This window comes from Canis lupus, chromosome 4 (assembly GCF_011100685.1).
Source record: "Canis lupus familiaris isolate Mischka breed German Shepherd chromosome 4, alternate assembly UU_Cfam_GSD_1.0, whole genome shotgun sequence".
In the NCBI taxonomy this organism is placed as follows: Eukaryota; Metazoa; Chordata; class Mammalia; order Carnivora; family Canidae; genus Canis; species Canis lupus.
Window position 1 is genome coordinate 11,658,202 of NC_049225.1, and position 22,366 is coordinate 11,680,567.

The following is a 22,366-nucleotide window of genomic DNA, read 5'->3' on the forward strand; positions in this document are numbered from 1 at the left end:
TATTTTTTTTTTGATATCCAAAGAAATACCTCAGAGTATTGTATAAACACATAATGATCTAGAAACAATTTTCTTAAATCACATAATTTATTTCTTTGTGATTTATATAGTGCATTTTCATCCACAAGCTTATTTGAAGCCACAAGCTCCCAGTGAGGAAAGAGAGGCCCTGATCAGTTAAGTGTCTTACTTGAGGTCATGGCCGTAGTGTCACAGAAAGGACTTGAGTTTATTTTTCAAAATTTCCTTACAGTTCACGTGGTTAACCCAAGAGGATACATAGCAAAAGTGATAAGCAAATGATCTAGAACCATGTTGCTGTAACTTAACAGGTACAAAATTTACTTTGGAGAGCTTGGTAGACATGCACATACTTCTTCCAGGATCTCGTTTACCAGATAGGGAGCAAGAACTAAGAACCAAGAACCTACATCTTTCAGCAAAAGCTTAGTATGATTCTGATGCAGATACCTTTCTAGAAACACTGCTCTAAAGGGGTGTAACACTAGGAGGATGATCAGAAATTATTTCAGAACCTAAAAGATGCTTCTGCTCCAGCACTTGTCCAAGGATGAATAGACCAGTTTCTGGCAGGAAATGGCAGGAATATGCAAGGTCCCAACTCCGTGGCTGAATACCTTCTGGTGACTTTTCTTGCTTTGGTTATCATGGGCTAGCCTGTTTTACTCTCCTGGTAACATCTAGCAACCTGTTCACACTGGAAGGTAGAGGGGAGGGCAGGACCAGCTAGATCAGGGCATGGGCTTTTACCATGTAACCTGTTTTTATTTATGACCCCTTCAACAGTACTGAAGAAAAGATATAACCAAGCTTTTTTTGGTAATGTTATTCTAGATTTTCCGTGTTGCGTAGGAACTTGAACTTTTCTTCATGCATCCCAAATTCATTGAAAGGGGATGGAAGGGTCCTTTACAAGAGTAAGGTCTAATATTATGCAGCAGTTGCTATCTGCACATGTATGATTTTCCCTTTATTCTGCTATAACTCAGAAGAATTAAAAACTGAGCACTGAGGATTGCTTCTTTGGGTTAGGACATGGGGACAGGGTGGGATAGAGAAGGACTTGGGGAAAAATAGAACTTAAAAACCTTTTATTAAAGGATTGACCACATCTCTGCTTATAGCACTAATATTTTGAAATTAGAAGGTGGCAAGAAATATTTTTTTCCCTTATTCTCTTCCAACAAAACAAAACCAAATGGACAAGTGGAATGCTGATCCATGAAAAGAAGCATGTTTAGTCAGTGGGTTCTGATGGGCATGGGCTGCTCCCTCAGTATGCCAGGGATCAAGGCACACGGAATTTCCTGCCCTAGGAAGTTTTCTTCAGGCAAGAAGTTGATGCTTTGAGCTTTTTATTCAGATTTCTGAGAAGCTAGACTTGAGCAGTTGTTTCCAGTTTTAGGGCAGCTTTGAAAAATTAGCCTATTCCAAAGAGCTCCTTCAGATAAGAAACAGGCAGCTTGAGACATTTTTTGTTTTCTCCAAGACTCGAAAATATGACCCTTGATCATATACTGAGACACAAAAGGTTGAATGAAAGGCTGCTTTGACCTGCAGTATTTCTGTTGCATCAACAGAACTACAAAAGGTCTGGGATTTTCCTTTTCTGCTTGCCACCATCTCTGCTACATATTCTCTGAAGCAAATAAAAATAGGCATTGGGAATCAAAGATGATTTTTAATTTCCTTACAACTAAGAGTAATAAGGTTGTCTGATTATTTAAGGTCTTAAAAATCCAAAACTGGAATTGAACTGTATTTTGTAATACTTTAGTGAGTAGATAATGAACTGGTAGACATCACAAGATTGTATTTTACTTGATGTTTTTAGAAATCACCATGTTTAGCCAGATCTGATATAGCTGTGTACATTAAGTCTGCTTAGATCTTAGGTGAATGTACTTTTATACTCAAAAAGAGTTTAGATGCAGAATTTTAAATATACACATATTTAAAATTTTTATTGGGGTAATGATCTCATTGACTAATTGCCAGTTCTGAGCATGTTCTTATTTCTCTTTGCCACACTGGATTTATCTTGGTTGAAATACAATGTTAAAGATGGTTTTCACTAAAAACACCATTTCTTTGATCTCAGGAGCCTTCCTTCCCTCTGCTTCTTTCCAAAAGTTAGCTAAGGGCATCCCATAGATGTAGGGAAAGTATTCATAGATTCAATAATTCAACAGATATTTATTAAGCACCTTTTGTGTTCTGTACACAATTTTAGGGATACAGTGCTTGAATGCAGGTTCTTGGTTTCATGGAGAGGACTTTGTTTTTGATGGGTACAAAGAGGTACAAAAAAATAAATAAGAAGTCATTAAGTAATAAAAATCCCTGATAAATATGAAATGGAGACTGCTTTAGATTAGGTTGTCATAGCAAGCTTTTATGAGCAGATGACATTTAAGCTAAGATCTAGATGACAAGAGAGGGCCAGCCTTGTGAAGATCTAGGGAAATGGTAATAGGCCTTGATCATCCTGGCATGATCATCCTGAAGTCAGAACCAGCTGGTAAGTTCATGGAGCAGAAGTTGGGTAGGGTGGTAGAGTATTGAAGACAGAGAGAGAGAGAGGCAGAGGATCAGGTAGGGAGCACCTTAGCTCATGGCAAAGTACTGGAAAAGCATTATAAGACCTTACACAGAAGGTATCATTTGTTCTAATTTGCTTTTAAAAAGTCAACCCAGGTACTTGATGGAAAATGGATATTGGTGGCATAGGAGGCAAGAGTAGAATAAAATTTTCATAAGGAGACTCTTGGTGACAGTTGTGGAGCTGGAGAGATGTGGGTAGATTTGAGATATGTTTAGAAATAACATCAATACAATTTGTTGATGGATTTGATGTGGTAGGGGAAGGAGGGACAGGACAGCTCAGAAGCTCTGCTTGAGGAACTGGATGAGATACAGGAATTCTGGGGGAGGAGTGTGTGTGGGTGCAGCTGATGGGGATGGGTAATCAACAATTCAATTTCAAGCACTCTTAAGTTTAAATGCCTACAAGACAGTAAAATAGAGTGTCAGATTGGCAGTTCCGTGATTATAAATTTCAATAGGGAAGTCAAATATGAAGGTAAAATTTTGGAAGTCATGTTTGTCATTAAGCTCTGAAAGAGGCTGAGATTCCTTAATGAGAAAGTATAGAGAAAGAAGGAATGCTAGGGCCAAACCCAGGGTAATGTGACTTTTGGAGTGGAAAAGGGGAGGAAGATCCTACAAGGCTACAGGGAGTCAGTGGAATACCTGGGGAGTATGGCTTCATGATAACTTGAAGAAAAAAGTGTAAAAAGGGGAAGGCGTGATTTTGCTGCTGTGAGATTTAGTGTTTATTGAATAGGGAAAGATTCTCTTAGAATTCCCCCACAAATATGCTACTTTGAAAATCTGAGAATCCTGACTTGAATACTGTAGATATAGTATAAAGTGCCAGTGACTGAATAAATAAATGCAAATTCAGTGCAAATGTTGAGATCTTTTAAATTTTTATTGGGGAGGGGGGAATTAAAAAGGTAAATTTTCCCAGATATTTGTAATTAATTGGAAACATCCTATCATTGTTTGGATGAAGGTAACATGGAAGAGATGACAACCTTCTCTCCACTCTGACTCACTTAGCCTGGGAGCTCTATTCTTGGGAAAGCATTGGGTCTAACCACATCTCTTCCCATGTGTCCTTTGTAGGTGGCCCAACGCAGAGAATCTCTGCTATACCAGATGGAATATTTGCTTTGTGGTTCCCCAAAATAGAGAGGACTCTTAGTATCCACTGCTCCAAACCTTATAGGAGCAAGTCTTTTATACTGGGGGCTCTCAGAACTCTGTTGAGCACTCTGATAATGAAGGGGAAAGACTTCACTGTGTATATTACCATGTGTCCTTGGTGGCTGGAGGACATAGGCCATATAGACAGGTACCACAGACTCTTCCTGAGAGTCAGCATGTGTGGGTAATGGCGGTGGTTAACAATAGAAGTAATTGGTGATGGTCTAATGTAGATTCTTTTCTTCTCAAGTCTCAGGAAACCTACCTTATTAAATATGTCTTCCTCTGGCTTTGACTGTTTACAGGGCTCATCAATGTCCCTCTCAAGGTCCAACAGTCGTGAACACTTGGGAAGTGGAAGTGAATCTGATAACTGGAGGGACCGAAATGGAATAGGACCCCCGAGTCCTAGTGAATTTGCAGCTTCTGTTGGCAGCCCCAAACGTAAACAAAATAAATCAAGTGAGCTTTGACTTTTCATCATACTTTTAGATATAATCAGCCTGGAATTTGTCTATTTGACTTGGGGTGATGCTCAAATATAAACTCTGGACCCCCTGCCTTCAAGTATTTAGTATAATTATACGCCACCTGCTTTGTGAAGCCTTCCCTGCTTTTCCAGGTTAAGTAGGTGGCATAGTTCTCTGCTTCCACTGCATTTTGTCTGTGCTTTCACTGCTAAGTTATACTTTTATCCTTGTGGAGAATTTGAGCTCCACAAGCTAGGAAACATTTATTCATTCAGCAAGGACTTATTACCTGTGTTTGTGCCCATGTCTGAACATTCTGTTAAGCTGTGCCTTATTTATTTCTTCCAAATGTCTAACAATTCTGACACTTAGTAGCACTCAGTAAATGTTTGTTGAACGAATTATGGATGAGTCATGCTCATGCAAAGGTCCAGATGATGAGGAAAATTAAGGGATATAAAGGAGTTGAGCTGGATTTGATCACATTAGCATCTTGGAACATAGAAATAAGTCTGCCTAGTGGATAGCTACTAAAGGTGAAGAGCAAGATCTGACTTTTTTAAACTGGCAAGATATAGCCAAATTGGCATAAATAGAGAAAAGAGTTTAAAGCAGAGAAGTTTTGGCTTTGAATGAATGTGATTGAGACTCAGAATGAGTCCAGTGGTTTTTCTGTCACAGCACCCATATTTTCTGGGCTGTATAATAAAATAGGTAAGCAGACAAGAATTGACAATAGTAATCACAAACGATCTCTGTTCTGTAGCTCAATATAAACTTGTTTTGTGCCTCTCTTTTTCTGTCTTTAGCTCCTTTCCCTTCACTTAACACTGGATAATTGAAATCGACTATACAGTTTAGCTGCATTGAAGTTCAGGATTAAGGTTAAGAAAAGGAACTCATTAATTAAAAGCAATGATTAAAGAACACAGTTGTTTGGCTTTTGTCAGATGTTTTAAGAACATAAGGAGTTTAAAAGAGGATATAGAAACTACAAATAGCTTAGACAAAGAAAAATATAAAAAGATAAAAAAATATAAAGGAAATTATGTGCCATAATATATACCACTAAGAATATTTTATTTTGACATCTAGTTTTTTTTAACATTCTACTAATGTATTTGCTTAATCCAATATATGTAAAACATTGTCATTTAAGCAAGTAATCAGTATAAAGACATTTTTAAAAGATATTTTACATTCTTTTTTGTACCAAATCTTCAGAATATGGTATGAACAGATTTTATAATATATTTCCCACTACCCACATTTCAGGTGCTCAGTGCTATATTTGGCCAGTAGTTACTGTATTCAACAGCACAGTTTTAGATAATTTTTCTTTAAACCCTTTTCAAAGACACCACTGTCTGGTTTTCCTCAGACATCTCTGGTCATACTAGTTGTTTCAGTGTGATTCTCAGTAACACTCTCTTTTATTCTCAAATAAAGTAAATATATCATTTGGACAGTAAATAATACAGTCATCCTGCCAGTTACCTTCATGTTGTCAACTCCCGTGGTTACTCCTGTTTGCTCTTCACACTCTGCATTGTGTTAGCCTCAAACCAGCATCTCACTAGGTTGATGACTTTAGGTCCTTACCTTTAAGTGGTGGAAGGTCCTCAGGGTTTGCTCATGGGTCTTTTTCTGTACACTTTCTCCCCACAAAAAATAAAACTTCTATTTTTTTCGTATGTATTTTTTAAAATACTTAGGAAGGCTCCATACCTATTGTGCCTCTTGAACTCATGACCCCAAGATCAAGAGTCACGTGCTCCACCAACTGAGCCAGCCAGGTGTCCCTAAAACATCTGTTTTTAAGAGAAAGAGAAACTTGAACAGGAAATTTTTCCACTTGAGATACAAAAAGTATATACACTCTCAGTCGGGAGATGAAAATGGCCAGAGAAGGTGATCAGTGGCACACAGAACAGTGCAGAACAGGATTCTTAGATTTGGAGAATGCGTTAACCAAAGGAGATTAGATGTATCTAATTAACTAGGTGTGCATCTTCCACCCTCATCAATCTAGGAATCCTTCCTGAAGCTGCAACTTCGATCTAAGAGGAAGAATTCCCACATGGACCAGAGCCAGTTGTTGGTCAGGGAAGTAGGGATGGCTGCAGAGCTCTGCTAGGTTCTCCAAGCATCTATGGAAGATGTTTGAGTATTTGGTCAAGTACGTGACATGGCTCACGAGTCCATCACCTAGTAATGCGTGTATTGGGTCTGAACCATAGACAATCTGGAGAAATCTTTGCCCACTAAATCAGCCACAGAGTCAACGCAAGTTCAGCAATGCTGTCTTAGAATTTTTCTCAAGAGACAGATTTGTTTCTGTCATCAGTTAAATTCAGAAACTCCAGCACCATTCTTAACGCTTCATATTTGCTCTTAATTATAGAAGTGCTCTTTTTTGCGAACTGACTGCCCAATTATATTTTTGTCAGAATTGAGATTTTACATATTGCAATATCCTATAGTTCCTTTGACCACAGGAAAGCACAAGTGTGGATTCAGAGGGCCATCCTGCTTTCCAAAAGGAGCCCAGACTTACAGTAACTCTGCATACCTTTATTGTATCCCAGGGATCTTTCTTCCAATTTCTCATTTAATTCACATCAAATCAATTATAAAGAGCAAATGTTTCTGAATGCTTAGGGAGAAGATGATTAATGATTATTAACTACAGAGGCACTGTTGCTGACTTGCTGCCTCCCAAGTGTAGCTTTTTAATGGCAAGAGCCTCCCTGGAAGCAATAACCAGTGTTTCATTAATGAAAAGCCAATGTTTCAGTAAAGAATTGCTGTATTTCTGCAGCAACTGCTCTGTCCAGCCCAACAATGAAATCTAAAATATTCAAGTGATTAAAATTTTTAATTAAACTATGTTGTCTCTGGGCATTTACACTTCAAGCCTATCTCTCCTTTGCCTTCCAGCGGAGCACTATCTCAGCAGTAGCAATTACATGGACTGCATTTCTTCACTGACAGGAAGCAATGGCTGTAACTTAAACAGCTCTTTCAAAGGCTCTGACCTCCCTGAGCTCTTTAGCAAACTGGGCCTGGGCAAATACACAGATGTCTTCCAGCAACAAGAGGTCAGTCACTATTTGTTTATTATCCCAGGCATCTTCATTGTGGTTGCATGTATGATGGTTTCTAGAATGAAATCACTCATTGACCTGTGGCTGTGCTTTCACTGAGCATTTATTAAAATCTTATAACTTATTTTTGCTGTTAAGAAAAGTATTATCTCATTTCTTATTTATTTAGTGCAACTAGTAACACAGGATAGCAGAAATATAAAATATTGTGTTCCCAAAAACACACCTTCACCAATCTTAGCTAAAAGACCTAATCAGTGTATTGATTCACAAAAACTTTTGTTTCACGGCTCCGTCAGCAACAAAATCTATATTTAAGATAATTTCAGTCTTTAATTTGTATTGTCTTTATTTGTAACACTTAAATGACAGCATCTGAAACAAATATCTATGGTGGGTTTTGACCCTATCCTCGTCATGTTACCGAATCTTTTCCTCCAGAAAATAGAATATGCTTTTTTATGTTAATTTATTCATTAATTTACTGTTTGGGTTTTGCCTGAACTGAGATGGAAACGAGATGTCTTCTGAAACATTACTACTATGGATTTGGGTCAGACTGATCAGCCATGGCCTATTACACACTGACCAGAAGAGAAGAGCGCCTAAAAATGATTCTTTCTCTTATGCTGTCCCATTACTAGGGCACAGCTAACCCAGTGCAACAAAATTAGAGTATTTCAATAAATGTATGTATTTTTTAATTCCAGACATGGTTTAAGTTTCATGCTTGTTTAGCTTAGTTCATGTTAGAGAACATCTGATTAAGTCAGTAATTCCCAAGCACACATACATCATAAAGAATCTAAGATTTTTATTATGCAGTCTATATCATAAATTTAATGTATTACCCATGGTTCAATAACTAATTAAGTTTAATTGGTGAATTTTTTTGTTTTTTAACACCAAAAAAAGGTTGTCATGTGTGTATTGGATTTTGTTTTCTTTTCCCTAAATCTAAATTAGTATTCATTTAAATGAGGATTTTCTAAGTTGAATAACACTTTCCTCATCAATGCATTAAAAAATTGTGTTTACCTATTTAGTTTTGGTGGTTAGACAAGGGTAGTTGATTGAGAAGTACAAGGACAGAAGTATTTTAACTTGTCTAGACAAAGAAGGTTTTGAAGTAAAAGATTAGGTGTTATTCAATTATATTCTGGATTTGTTTTCATCTATATTTATTTCCTACCTAAAGAAGCACGGAAATAAATTGATTAAAGGTACTTCTTACCTAAATACTCGAAGAAGGAAGAAAACATAATATGAAACCAGGCTGCCTTTATCTAATATTATTAACTAGAGCAGGGGTCAGCAGGACTGTCTGATTTTTTAGATAAAGCTTTACTGAAAGACAGTACCTGTTCATTTACATGTTGTTTATGGCTGCTTTCAAGCTAAAATAGCAGAGTTGAATAGTTGTAATGGAGATAATTTGGCCCCTAAGCTTCTTGCCCTTTAAAAAGAGAGGATCCCTGAAATAGAGAATCTCTGTTTAATAGAATTTCTAAAAACATACTTTTAGACATGATAAGTGAAAAAGTTTTCTAAGATCTGGACATACCTTCAAAATGAAAACAGAAAATCTCAAATTAATCTCTATATAATCTGAATGAAAAGTATAAATCTGGATCTGTTTCTTTCATGGAGGATATTTCCTAATACTCAGATATGACTTACAAGAATTTCCAATTAAGTGACCTTGTGAAATTTAGTTTATTCTAAGCAAGTTGAAGATTTATTCAGCCACTTGCACAGATGATATGTCTAAATACATAATTAATAACCACAGCTGCCAGTTATTTTGCCGCTTTGGTGAGCCCAGTGCCTAATCCTCCAGTCATATTCAAAGCCCATCAGAGCCCTGCAAGGTGCCATATTGTCAACTCTAAGTACCCACCACTGGTAATGGCAGAGGCAGAATAGTAAGCCAAATCTCTCTGGCTTCAGAGCGTGTTATCTTTTGTTCTTACACGCTGTCTTCAAAGGAAGGGTGGGATCCTTGAGCTACTTCCCTACACTTTGTTGCTGATGCCAGAGAGGGCAATTATATTGTCCCTGAAAATACCTCTTGTATGCCACTGTTGGAGATAATTTCCGGGCTGAGCCAAGTGACCCATGGGTCTAATTCTAGGAATTCTGCTATCATTCTTAGGAGAACACAGTGGAAGATACCAGTTATGGTATTATTCAGTTTCTTTTTATAGAGCTACACTTACCCAATTCAGAATCCAAAGCTAAGAAATATTTTCTCTCATCTGGACAGGTAATGTATTCTTCTTTTTATCAGTTCCCCAAAACTGTGGAATTTGTGTTTGCATTTTGCTCTGGCTGCCACAGTGCTGGGACCTAAATATTTCATCTCAGTTGCAGTAAAAAACTGACTTAGCCTAAGTCCTATGCTGAAATCATGAGTTTCATCTCACTGCCATAATTACTTAGCCCTTGTCCCCCTAGATTTCTGACACCACTGTTCCTGTCTGTGAGTAAGCAGGACATAATTAGTAAAGGAAATATGTGTAATAATGAGTTGAACTTTTAGTGAACAAGAAAATAAGTACTTACTGTATTGGTTATTAATTACTTTCTCACCCATAGATCGATCTTCAGACATTCCTCACTCTCACAGATCAGGATCTGAAGGAGCTGGGAATTACGACTTTTGGTGCCAGGAGGAAAATGCTGCTTGCAATCTCAGGTGAATATAAATGCTTATACTCACATATTAAACTCTGAATAACCTCTGCCAGTGGCCTCAGCCAGTGGGGCTGGTTCTGTCCATCAACCACTTGCTTACTATGCTGGCACCTTGTGGTTGTGGTTCTAGAGTATTTTCCACTAACAGTTTAACAAATGCTGAAAACATCCCTACTACTCCTTCATCAAGGCATGGCCTGAAAACCTGCCTTGACAGTGTTCTTTAAAATAGATCTCTTCAGAAAGATCTAACTCAAATTGCCCTTTGCAGAACATAAGAATGGGGTAGAGGTTGATTTCTCCTTTTTGTGGTTGTGTTCAGCAATGATCATTGGGTTAGTGAATAATTATTCTTGATTGGCTGTCATGTTTCAAATGCATGTGTCCTTGTATACCAACTGAGATAACCAGAGAAGAGAATGATCCTTGGTATAGCTGGAATCTGGCAGTGTTGTCTTAATGCTTTTAAATTTTTCCCAAACTTTTAATAGAATTTGTGAGTCACAGATGGGTTATTATCCTGAGTGATTACAGAATGAAAGAAAATAGTGTTGTCTGTCTCCCAGACCACCTTTTTTTGTGCATCTGTTGCATATTCTGTGTATTAGAAAATGCTCTTGGGGTATTTCCTGAGTACCTGCCATTTAAGAGGACTTAAGCTGGATGGTGAGTGAAGGAATCTGTAGATACATAACCATGTACCTCAGAAAGGTGTATAGAGAAATATGAGGAAGATATGAGAGGCAAGATAATGAGGTTATTTTTTGAAGAAATTCTGATAAAGTTCACTAATGTCAATTTTATATGTGTGCCAGTTTCTCAAAAAGAGACACCAAGAGCAGAAGGAAGTGTCAGGTGTGGTGGCAAAATAATTTTGCCTTTGCAAAACACTGATTTTCTGGCCTTTATGAGGCCAGAAGTGACACCCAACCAGTGCAAGTTCTTTCCAAACAAGATGTACTAATCAGATCAGCAAATAAAATGAAAACTGCAGTGGTTTTCCACTTCATTTTAGCAGGAGATTGCATCCCCCTTCCAACCTCCTCAGGAAATCTTAGATATGGACCTTATACCCGAAGCAGATATAAGCAGAGCAGCTTTGAAATAAGGGTGGAAATTCAGCCATTGAGCAGCCTGTTAGGCTCCTCCATGGATGGAGTTCTGCATTCATCAGTTTGAGAAGTCTTCTTCCGTCCTGTGTACCCAAATGGTTGCATTAATGAAACTCCACAGGGGAGATGCTTTTTCTTGTTCATTCATAAGATCAGCTTGGTATGATAGCAAGAGCTCTGTATTTACATAAGGAGATCTGGGCTTTGCCTCTGCCAAGTCATTAGTCCTTGGGTGACTTTCCAAACCTCTCTTGGTTTTGGCTTCCTAACCATGAAGGTGGGTTGGAATAAATGATTATGTAAGGTTACCTAACATTTCTAAGGTCTCTCCTTCCATGTGCTCTGTCATCAGGTGAAAACAACCAGTAGTGAAAACAACCAACAGTTTTAACAGTGAATTTTATTAGCTGTATACTCTTTTGTTCTTTCTTTTTTTACTACCTGTGTTAATAGGATAATTTTTAGCTTGTTTGCACTGAAGCTCAGCCTTAAGGTGCTATTCCTAGACCCAAATTAACTTTATCATATGTCTATATTCTTTTATTAATTTAAAAAAGAAATTAATATACTACTTGAATTTTTATTAACTCACATAATCACCAAGCCTATAGTGTAACATATGCTTGTGGGCCAGCACATATATACCAGAAAAGTGTATGTTCTAAAATTTGATAATTATTCACTAGAGATTCATGGAATGTCAATGACCATAGAATGAAAATTATGTTCTTTCTTTGTGCACCCAAACTCTGTAAAGCTTTCAGCAACAAACAGATCTCTCTGAATCATTGGGACCTTTATTCTGGAACACATTTGTGTTGTATTCCAGGTGGTTTTGGGGAAGAAGAGTGGGAAACGGGGGTTTTGAATCTTCCCTAATTTTTTTTCTCCAATCATCCTCAGTGTGGTTCTGTTGAGGTTACATACTACTTCTGTAGACCACCTCTCTCAATGGGGTTCACAGGTCTTCTGGCTTTTAAAGGAAATTAGAGGCTTTGAATAGATACTTTATGAATGATCTGCACAGTGTGAAGTATTTGATTATTTTAAGGATGATTTTGTCTTTGTTGAGTGTATTTGTTTGAACCTGGTAAATTGTTTTCTCTGCAAGGAATAAGTTTTTATTGAGAAACCCTTTCTCAAAAAGCTTCTTTTTTCAATTCAACTCATCTGATAACAAAGACATCCATTTCTAGTCTCAGAACATTCCATTTCCAGGAATAGATGCAAGATAGCTGGACAGCTTTTACTCATGTTTGTCTTGTGGTTACATAGTTTGGTTAGATACAGAGTTTGCTCAAAATTCCTTTCTAAAATTTTATAGATTTTTAATTTGTGATCAGGATCGTGCTTTCAGTGTAAGGTTTTACTCTGTTTTTAATCTTGGGCCAGAAAATATCTCTTTTAATGTCCTAGAAGGAGATGAGATTTATCTCTAGAAGAGATGGATCAGAGAGAAAAAATGGTCTTTTTTTTCAAATCTCTGATTTTTTAAAAATTCTTTTATTTCTCTCAGAGTATCTTAGTGAGTACTTAACTAAACGTACAGGGACAAAGTAAAAGGATCTTTAGCATCCTGTTGACAGACTTCCCACCACGGCATCAGGTAGATCTAACATTTCCCGACCTATTCTTTTAGTTTGTGACTCTGTTCAGACCCGCAACAAGATCCTGAGAGCTGCCAGGATTGTGTGAACCTTGGAATTTCAAAGAAAAAGGTTGGTATTTTCCCAAACTATCTCTTAGGCTTTCTTGAAAAAAATCAGAAGGGAGTTTGCCTTTTAATGTAAAAGACAACAACAACAAACATTAAAATCTCTTCAGTAGGACTTGATCTTTGATAATCTCTAGAATATATATCTCTGTTTCACATTTAGAAATATATACCTCAGAAATTGTATCTTAGGGAATAGACAAATTCCTTCATGATCATTTTATTCTCTCAAAAATCTAGTTGATGTGACTCTTCAGAATAAAGTTTTCAATGTCTTTTTTAAAAATATGTTTGTCTTTAGTGGCCCAGTTTTTTCATGTGCTCAATTGTACATGTTACGTGTTCTAGGGAAGACTGGTGTTTCACCTCGCTCATTCCTTTTCCTTCTCTATAGTACAAGAATGTTCTCCTGATTCATGGGTTCTCTCATGAGAAAATGGAGGCCAAAGACAACCTTCTAACTAGAAGGTGATAAAACTTTCCCAGACTGTGTACCTAAGGGGATTCATTTATTCTTAACTCTCCTACAGTTGCCTCTAAATATATTAAATTCTGTCTTGATTTCTGAATCTCTGTGTTTGTTTTTTAAACAAGATACATGTGTTCAATTTTTAGTAGGAATATCATTGTTATAGTGTTTCTGCAGGAATTTGATGGTAGCCATTTATGCCTGAATATATCTTGCTTATACAGATACCTTCTTCCTTGCTTCTCCAGAGTTTTAAAGCTGTGTTTTTCTATTTAAAAAAATAAATTTGGTAAAATCTGAAGTATAGCTCTGTTATCTAGCATACCTGAAACCACTGATTTTTCAAATTTGTATTCCTGATGCCTCAGTTGGTCTTCTCTACTCAATGGATGGACCACTGAAGCCCAGGACCCAGGGCATGGACCTTTGTGTAGGCAGGCAGAATGTCAGCCTGTCATTTTAAAGCTGTGTGGACTTTGTTTTTAAAACTCAATTTTCTTATCTAAAATGGAGAATGATAATATCATTTACTCCTTAAGGAGGACTTAAATGGGACAAAACAAATTGTAAAGTGCTTGTCTTATAATAAGCCCTACTAAATCACTGTTATTTCTCTTCTCCCCTAAGATCTAACTGTGAACAAAAGAGAGAGGTAGAGGTCTCCACTCTTGTATCATCCCTATGGAGCAGACATTTACATTCTGGAGGGCAGTAGGGTGAAAAGTTAAGGGTGTTGGTTCATCTTTCAGAACTTGGGAGATAAGTGCACATCTGGCCATATAGCTGTCCTTAGCCACCGTGACCAACCCACTGCAGCTTGAGTCTGTTGTTCTGAGCCCATCGTTAGCCATAAATTGGAAAGAGGATTGTATGTGGGTGGGGTTGAAAAAGCTCTGAATACTATGCAAATGCATGTGCTGGATCACTGGCTCCACTCCCTTCCAAAAAAGAAAAAAAAAAAAAGACAACTTTAAGCACATCAACTGTATAATTCCATTTTTTGATACTTGGGTTTGGTGGCTTTCAGAACCCTAATTTCCAGAATGTGATGATTCTTTTTACTTGTAGGAGTTCATTAGCAAGACTTACATCATTTGGTTTGAGGATTTGTAAATATATGTGGTGGGGGAAGGGGGCAGTTGCATAGTGATAAACAAGGTGGGATGCTACAATTAAGTTTTTACTTTTCTGGCTAATTTCTGGTTGGCAAAAGACAAAGTAACCTGTGTTTTTCTCAGTACTCTGGTTTCTTCAAAATTAAAATAAAGCATCTTAGTTTTTCCCTGAAAACTTGGATTCAAGTATTAGCTGTTTTTAGTTATATTAATTTCCTAAACTGTTGCTATTTATACTTAGTTGATTTTTTTATTCAAAGGAAACTCCTACTGATACAGTTCTTCATATAACTCTTTCTGACTCAAGGAGCAGAGGCATCATGAATCACTGGAGCCATTGGGCTGTGGTTTAACACTTCATCGTGCTCCTCCATTATTCTCATGTTTCTATTTGGAGTCTTCTTTTCATGTCTGATTTCAATAATATAATGACTGCAGTGTTTGACATGGATGACTTCAGTAGCTATAATAATTTTCTGTGTCATTGGTAATATATCCTCTCATATACCTTTCATCAACTCTGATGGGCCCCCTCCCTTTGCCTCTGAAATGACATTTGGGATCATTCAAACTGTTTAATTTGTATATCCGGAGTATAGAGGGTTCTGAGATTGACCTATCTCCCAGATAGTCTACAAACTGCAATAAAAATGATTTTCTGTCCTTGGTTCTCTTGCTACCAACGTACTCCGTTTAATATCAGACTTTCTAGCATTTCAGAAATGTCTTGACCAGCAACTAAAACTTTTCCTTTTGCTACCAGATTTGACTTTCTCTCCAAACCCTTCTCTGTCACCATTTTCTGAGCTCTACTGCCATGTCCTGTAGATTATTAAACTTTTTCATTGAGCTTCTAACAATTCTCTCTTTCTTTCTCTAGAACTAAATAAAAATCGAAGAAAGCTTTTTGAACCACCAAGTGCACGCACCTCTTTCCTGGAAGGCGGAGCAAGTGGGAGGCTACCCCGTCAGTATCACTCAGACATTGCTAGTGTCAGTGGCCGCTGGTAGCACTACCCTCCAGACATGCACCTGCCAACTCTTTCAAGTTGGACACAGGAGATCTGTGACCAGCCTTCACTGCACACCGTCCTCAGTACTCTGGGTGTCTGGTATCAGGACCAAAGCATCTTATTCACACCTGAACTTTGTGCCAAAAAGGAAGAAAAGAGAGAAGATGATCTTATGTCATCACACAGAATGCCACATTTGGATGACTTTTTTTAAAATGGCAATCGGACAGAACTTGCAATTTGAGGGTAGGGCTTTATTTCCTGTTTTTATTTACCTAAATAACATATGCACTGATTTTTTACTTAAAATGAAGGATTAATTGACATCTGAGATGCCAGAAAACATAGAGGCTCTTTTGTTTGTTTGTTTTGTTTAGGGATTTGGGGATTTTTAAAAATAATCAAAGTGGAATTTTCTGGTACTTCTTTAAAATAATTATTGAGGTCTTTCAGCACTTTACACTTTCTAATTTCTTGTCCTGTGGAAATTATCTTTCTCTCTCTCTCTTTCTCTTAGTTTTCATGTCACCTGATGTATTGGTACAAATCAGATTTAGTCATACTTTTTTGTCAGATTTTTATTTGAAATGGTACTGGATTATTAGTTTTGTGGAGAATATTCTGACTGGGAAATGTGACTCCACTTGGTTCTCAACCAGTTCTGTTCATTGATGTCAACATCCTAGAAACAATTAGCAATGAACCTATTTCACATAACAGGTGCAAAGAAAGACCAAATGGACTTTGCAATATTAACCCTTTGCAGTCATCATATTTAGCTGCTGCCTATATTGCTAAAATAATTTTAATGGTTGTCTGAAGGCAAAGGGCTATTCTTTAGTATACTGCCACTAAAGGACACTTATTTATAACAAACTTTTATTTTTAGATATTATAAGCATACAGTACATAACTGATTAAATTGATATCTACTAGAGATTTATCGTAGAGAGTGGACGGCATTCAATAACTGGAGCCCTAGATTGTCACTTTATTTAAAAAAGACAAATAATCATCTGACAAGACAGCACTGTTGCCATTAAGAGGAGAAATAGATTACTATCCTTACCATGTACACACTAGCTGTGCTCCATATGGTCACAGGACTTTCAAAAACCGTATCTGTCGGCTTGAAGTCGACTTGTGTTTGTTGAGAACAGAAAGGCTTTATTTAAGTTTCCAGGGTGACAGTTTTATAAAAACAGCTGAGTTCCAAAGGAAGAAAAAAAAAAAAAAAGGACTATTTTCTAAGTGGCTAGATTCATTGTTATTATCTTATACTGTGAAAGTCCAAGAAATCAGGCAACATTGTTTCCTAGGTCTTTTCGGACATTTTATTATAGATTTATGAAGGGTTTTAAATCCATGAAGAAAATCACTAAGTGCCTCTCTTTCTTCAAAGCAATATTATTTCCAAGTGTATTAATTTGTTGGAAAACTTTCCCATAGGAAATGTTGTGAAATACCTGTACTGTAATGACTTATTTATGTTCAGTATTCAAGACTTTCTACATGGACATAAACCACTGTCGCATATTCTCAGCAGAAGGCATTACATAAGCATACATAACAATTGGGGACTCTCATGCAAATATGGGATCAGAAAGATTTGCCAGACATTTTCCATGACTAAGTCTTACCATTAAGGTAAGAAAAAGAGTTGAAGAGAAATTTTACAAACAGAAAACATTTCATTTTAAAAAATAATATTGGTAACCTAGAAGGCATAGATAATGGGCCTGTCATAAAATTATATCAGTTATGACAGCACTAAGGGGATGCCCATTCCTAAACTATATCTCACATGCTTAGGTATGAGAACTACATTGCTCCTTTTGCAAGTACAGCAGACTCCTCCTGTGTGCATGTCAGGTGTACACATACCATCACATGGGGCTCCCTGCCTTACATGGCTGTATGAACACAGCATGCTACACATTCAGTGCAGGGTAAGAATTCAGGTTTGTTTCCTGTTCCACTCAGTGCTGTAAAGTTTATTCCTTTAATAAGACCTTTCCAAATTTAAAACAAAACAATCATTTAGGGCTCTTTACAAATTTAAAACAAAACAATCATTTAGGGCTCTTTCTCAACCATGCAGTTGCAACAGGAGCAAGAGGGAATGAATTTACACTATTAAGTTGATGCAGGTTTTATGAACAGGGCTTTGATACTATCTATGCCAAGGAGAAAACTGTCCCAAGTAAACTAGATTAAATAGGGTGGCTAAAAATAAATAAAAACACTGGAAATTACTTTTCTCACTTTCTCTTAATACAATGAAGGGAATATGACACTACAGTATAATGGTGTTGTCAGTGTTATATGATGCACAAAGTATTTGGATTATTTGAATAAATGTTAGTTTTTAATCAATCTGTGCCTTAATAGTGACCGGTTATGTGTAAATAGAGAACAGATACAGATTGTATTTTTTGTGGGGGTTTTTGTCCTTTTAGTGATTTTTTTAAAAATGAGAGATGGAATTAAGCTTTGAAAATGGGAATTTTTCTAAACTAATCAATTGTTATATGAAAAATAAATTTATATAACCCCTTTGTATTGCCCTTACTAGATGAAATGTGTCTTTTTTGGGGGGGTGGGAAACAACCTTTGTACATAAACCTGTAAACCTGTGCCTGTATTTGTTTTCTAAGAAAACTTTTTTTTTTTTTTTTTGCTATTTTCAGCAGAATTGGAAGATGTCTCTGCAGTAGAAATTGTGCGTGTATTGTCTGTCCTATTGTTTTGCATTGGTCATCCTCATTTTCCGCCAGAAGCTAAGTCACTTTATTTTAGCCAGTGAGTTCAGGATCAGTAATCAATCATTGTTTCTCTGGCCACCCATAGATATATACCAAAAGAGTAAGATCACAGGTTTTATTCTCGTTCTTTCTTTCTTTTATAAAGAATCAAGTGTATGACTACTTTGACAACCTCATCCATCAGCAGAGGAACTCTTTACTGAAGTTATGCTGGGCTTCTTGACCCAAGTTCCTGTTTCAGAGACTGACCATTGTGCCATCACACTGCGCACTGTGCCTTGTGCTGAGGTTCTGTCTGAACTCATTTTCAAATAGTATTAAATAACATATTCCTAATCCTGAGATTTGTTAAATCTCAAATTTAACTTTACACTTACTATGCTTATACTTACTATGCCTCCAGAAATACTTCCACTTGAATTACCTGTGCCAATGGTTCTTTAAAAATATTTGTAGTGCAAGAGTTCTTTTGATAACTGAAATATTACCTATGAACCCAATATTATTCGGTCATTCACTCATTTTTATATAAATACATAGGCTTTAGTATGTGCCAGAGCCTGTTCTAGGAATATCAGTGAATGGAGCATAAACACTTGCCCTCACTAAACTTATGTTAGAAATGGAAAACAGCATGGGGCTCCTGGGTGGCTCAGTAGGTTGAGTGCCTGACTATTGGTTTCAGCTCAGGTCATGATCTCAGAGTTGTGGGATCGAGCCCTGCACTGGGCTCTGTGCTCCATGCACAAAGTCTGCTTAGGTTTCTCAATCCCTCTCCCACTCCCCCTACCCTCTGCTCACTCTTTCTAAAACATAAATAATATTTTTAAAAATGGAAAATGGTGGAGCTGATGAGGAACTAGAGGATGGACTATCCCTGTCCTTCAACACAGGCCTCTATCTGCTTATAGCATCAGGAACTCCTGTGTGCTGTCTAGAAACCCCAGTTTTTCACAAAACTGCCGTTGAAAGTTCTCATCTCATAGAAATGGGTCTATGTTTTCAAATGCAGTATTGCTTTCATCTACCTTTTGTTTTCTAGGTTTTGTAGGTTTGATTAGATTCTCAAAAGGAATGTGGCCAAAAGGGTCATGACCCACAGTTTTATAGTTATACTGTTTGACCCATAACTTCTTAGATTTGACTCCACGTGACTTTGCAATATTTAGAACTCAGGTTTACCTCGAGAGAACATGAGCTTGCTACCACTGAGGATACTGAGAATGTATAATAGAGACTGATGCTAGATGGTGACATAAGTTGTTCCTGACTTTGCTCCCCACCCCCACAAGAACAACTAATAATTATTCATGGACAGGGCACCACTGCGGAGGTCCTAGAACATGAGGGTGAGGCTGAAGTGCCCCTCATGCCACAGAGACCAAGACAGACTGGGTTGGAAGGGTATGAGAAGTAGCCACATACTGATGGCATGCCCCCAACCTGTGCAGCACCATGCCAAAAGGTCTCCCCTGTGTCTATAGTTCCTCCACTGGAAAAAGAGAACCTAGGGGTAGCACCTACTCTGATCTTGCTCCATGGGGATCATGGGAATCTGATTATGATGGAGAAGAGGAAAGAGGCTTCCAACAAGCAGCACTCAAATCTTAGCAGACCACATTTCTACCTGCAGGCCCAAGCAATAGTTCTAACCAGTGGCTTTGTAAATCTTCAGAACCAAATAGGTGCTGCAATCTGACCAGGTACATTCACACCACAGCAGGATTTTCAAATGAGTTTTGCCAGCCCTGGAGTCTAGTCCTCCCATATGCAGCTAGGAGAGCTGTGTCATACCCCACCCCATCCTTTATGGAGCATAGCCCCAGCCCCATATGACAGGCAGGGCTGACAGAGCACCTGGAAGTTGCTGTGTTAATCCAGTAACATGCAAGCTGAAGTGAGAGGAAAGTTCTGATTGCCCCGAGAAGAGTGGCCCTGTTTGGCCAGGGAACTTGGGGAATGAGTTGCCTTGCAGCAAGTGGTACATCAAGAGCCTTAGTGGTGTTAGAGCTGCTGCTCCTGCTGTGCCCAGGGAAGGGAAATAAATTCACAGCCCCAATTCTTGAATACAGCCTTCAACCTGCCTGACCAGGGAACCTTATCAGAATTCATGGGCAGTTTTTTATCCCATCCACCAGCCCTGTCTACAGTGTGGCACTTGAGCAGAAAGCATTGCCCATGGCTCTCCCCATTTAGAGCAAAATCAGTGACCTCACCTAACCAGGATATTCGTTGTACACTTTGACTGATTCAGGTGCCCAAACAACAAGCCATGCAGGCCCTGGGTCCTATCCTGCTGCCCTGCCAGGGAAGGGAAGCTCTTTTCACAGCCCCATCTACTAGTATCACTTCTCACCATTAGGGAAGCCTGACCAGGAACAGAGGCAACTATGGAGCCCATCTTACAGTTTTTATTTGGGCAGGGAACTAAATCAGCAGTCCTATTCAACTCTTTTCAGCCAGTTTCATACCACCCCAACGCTGACAGAGCTCAGTTACCTTGCCCCCAAATAGACCCTACTAGCAAGCCCCATTTGTCCAAGAATGTTACCCCAGTAGACATGTCCAGAAACCCAAACTTAGCTGACTGGTGAAGTACTATTTCTGCAAAGTGAACCTGTGAAGTCTGAAAGAGGAGACAACTTACTTAGATACCAATGTAAGGATAAAAATCAGGTAAATATGACACCACAAAAGAAACTGAAAGCTGAAACTAATTGAAGGAAATGGAAATCAATGAACTGTCAGGCAAAGAATTCAGAATAACCCTCTTAAAGAAGTTTAATGAACTAGAATAACAGTTAAAATTAGGGAAATAATGCATGAACAAAATAAGATGTTCAACAAAGAAATAGTAATTATAAAAAACTTTAGAGCTGAAAATAACTGAAGAATTCATAAAGAGACTGAAAGGGAGACTCAAAAAAAAAAAAAAGAAAGAAGAAAGGAAGGTGGGAGGGAGACTCACTATATAGAAGAAATAATCAGAGACCTGTAAGATAGGTCATTTGAAATTACCAAGTCAGAGCAGCAAAAAGAAAAGGAAGAAAGCTTAAAGGACCTATGGAACAAAATACCAATATTAGCACAATAACAATAAAAACACATGGGAATTCCAGAAGATGGAGAAAAAGAGGAAGGGAAAGTATATTTAAAAAAATAATAGAGGTGCTGGTGGCTTAGTTAGGCATCTGCCTTCCTCTCTGGTCATGATCTCAGGGTCCTGGAACAAGCCCCACATTGGCCTCTCTGCTCAGTGGGGGGCCTGCTTCTCCCTCTCCCTCTGACTGCTGTTTGGCCTACTTGTGCACTCTCTCTCTCACATACATACATACATACATAAAACTTTTTAAAAAATAGCTGGAACTTTTCCAGGGAGAGTTGAGAATTAGGCATCCAGACCCAGGAGGCCCCAGACTCCAAATGGGTTGAACTGAGAAATTATAATTACATTGTCAAAAGTCAAAGATGAAGATTAAAAGAAGAGCAAAAAGTTATGTACAGGGAACACCATAAGATTATTGGCAGATTTCTTAAGAGAAGCTTAATAGGCTAGAAAATGGGAGAACATATTCAAAATGTTGAAATTAAAAAAACCTACCAACCAAAAATACTATACTTGGTGAAGCTGTCCATAATAAATGAAGGGGAGATAAAAACTTTCCAGAACAAATAAAAGCTGAAGGAGCTCACTACTAGTCCTGCTAATGGGAGGTCTTTGAGTAGAAATAGAAAGCTAATAATTAACACCTAAAACTATAATAAAGCAGTGTAATTTTACAGTGGCAATGATAGATATACTATCAGAGTTAGATTCTGTACTACAGTAATGGATTCTGTACTATAGTAATGGTGGTGCATAATTCACGAACAACTTTAGTAGTTATAGAATAAAAGTAGTAAAAATCATAATTACAAAAATTTGTTATTTTATGCAATAAAATATGCAACTTGTAACATCAATAATGTAAAATGTGAGGAGAGGAGAAGTGTAAAAATAAGTAAAAAGTGCTAAGGAATTCTATAAACATTGTTATACTAGTCTTTAAAAAGTGTTAACATTTTAAGATCTTATGTTAGAGAAATATCTATAATAATTACACAAACGATTG

General features: G+C 37.6%; 1 protein-coding gene across 5 annotated transcripts in view; it reads left to right on the forward strand.

Moving 5' to 3' along the window:
• BICC1 (BicC family RNA binding protein 1) overlaps window positions 1–18,060 on the forward strand; it is a 270,915-nt gene extending 252,855 nt beyond the window's left edge. For 3 of the 5 annotated variants that reach the window (XM_038533967.1, XM_038533966.1, XM_038533970.1), the window contains 4 exons: window positions 4,098–4,254; window positions 7,203–7,363; window positions 9,968–10,067; window positions 15,357–18,060. In XM_038533967.1, coding sequence (XP_038389895.1) covers window positions 4,098–4,254; window positions 7,203–7,363; window positions 9,968–10,067; window positions 15,357–15,487 — 549 coding nt within the window. In that variant the 3' untranslated portion in view covers window positions 15,488–18,060. Of the gene's footprint in view, window positions 1–4,097; window positions 4,255–7,202; window positions 7,364–9,967; window positions 10,068–12,817; window positions 12,890–15,356 lie in introns of those variants that run through there. The other 2 variants (XM_038533968.1, XM_038533969.1) reach the window with 2 other exon arrangements.
• The last annotated feature ends 4,306 nt before the right edge of the window (window positions 18,061–22,366 follow it).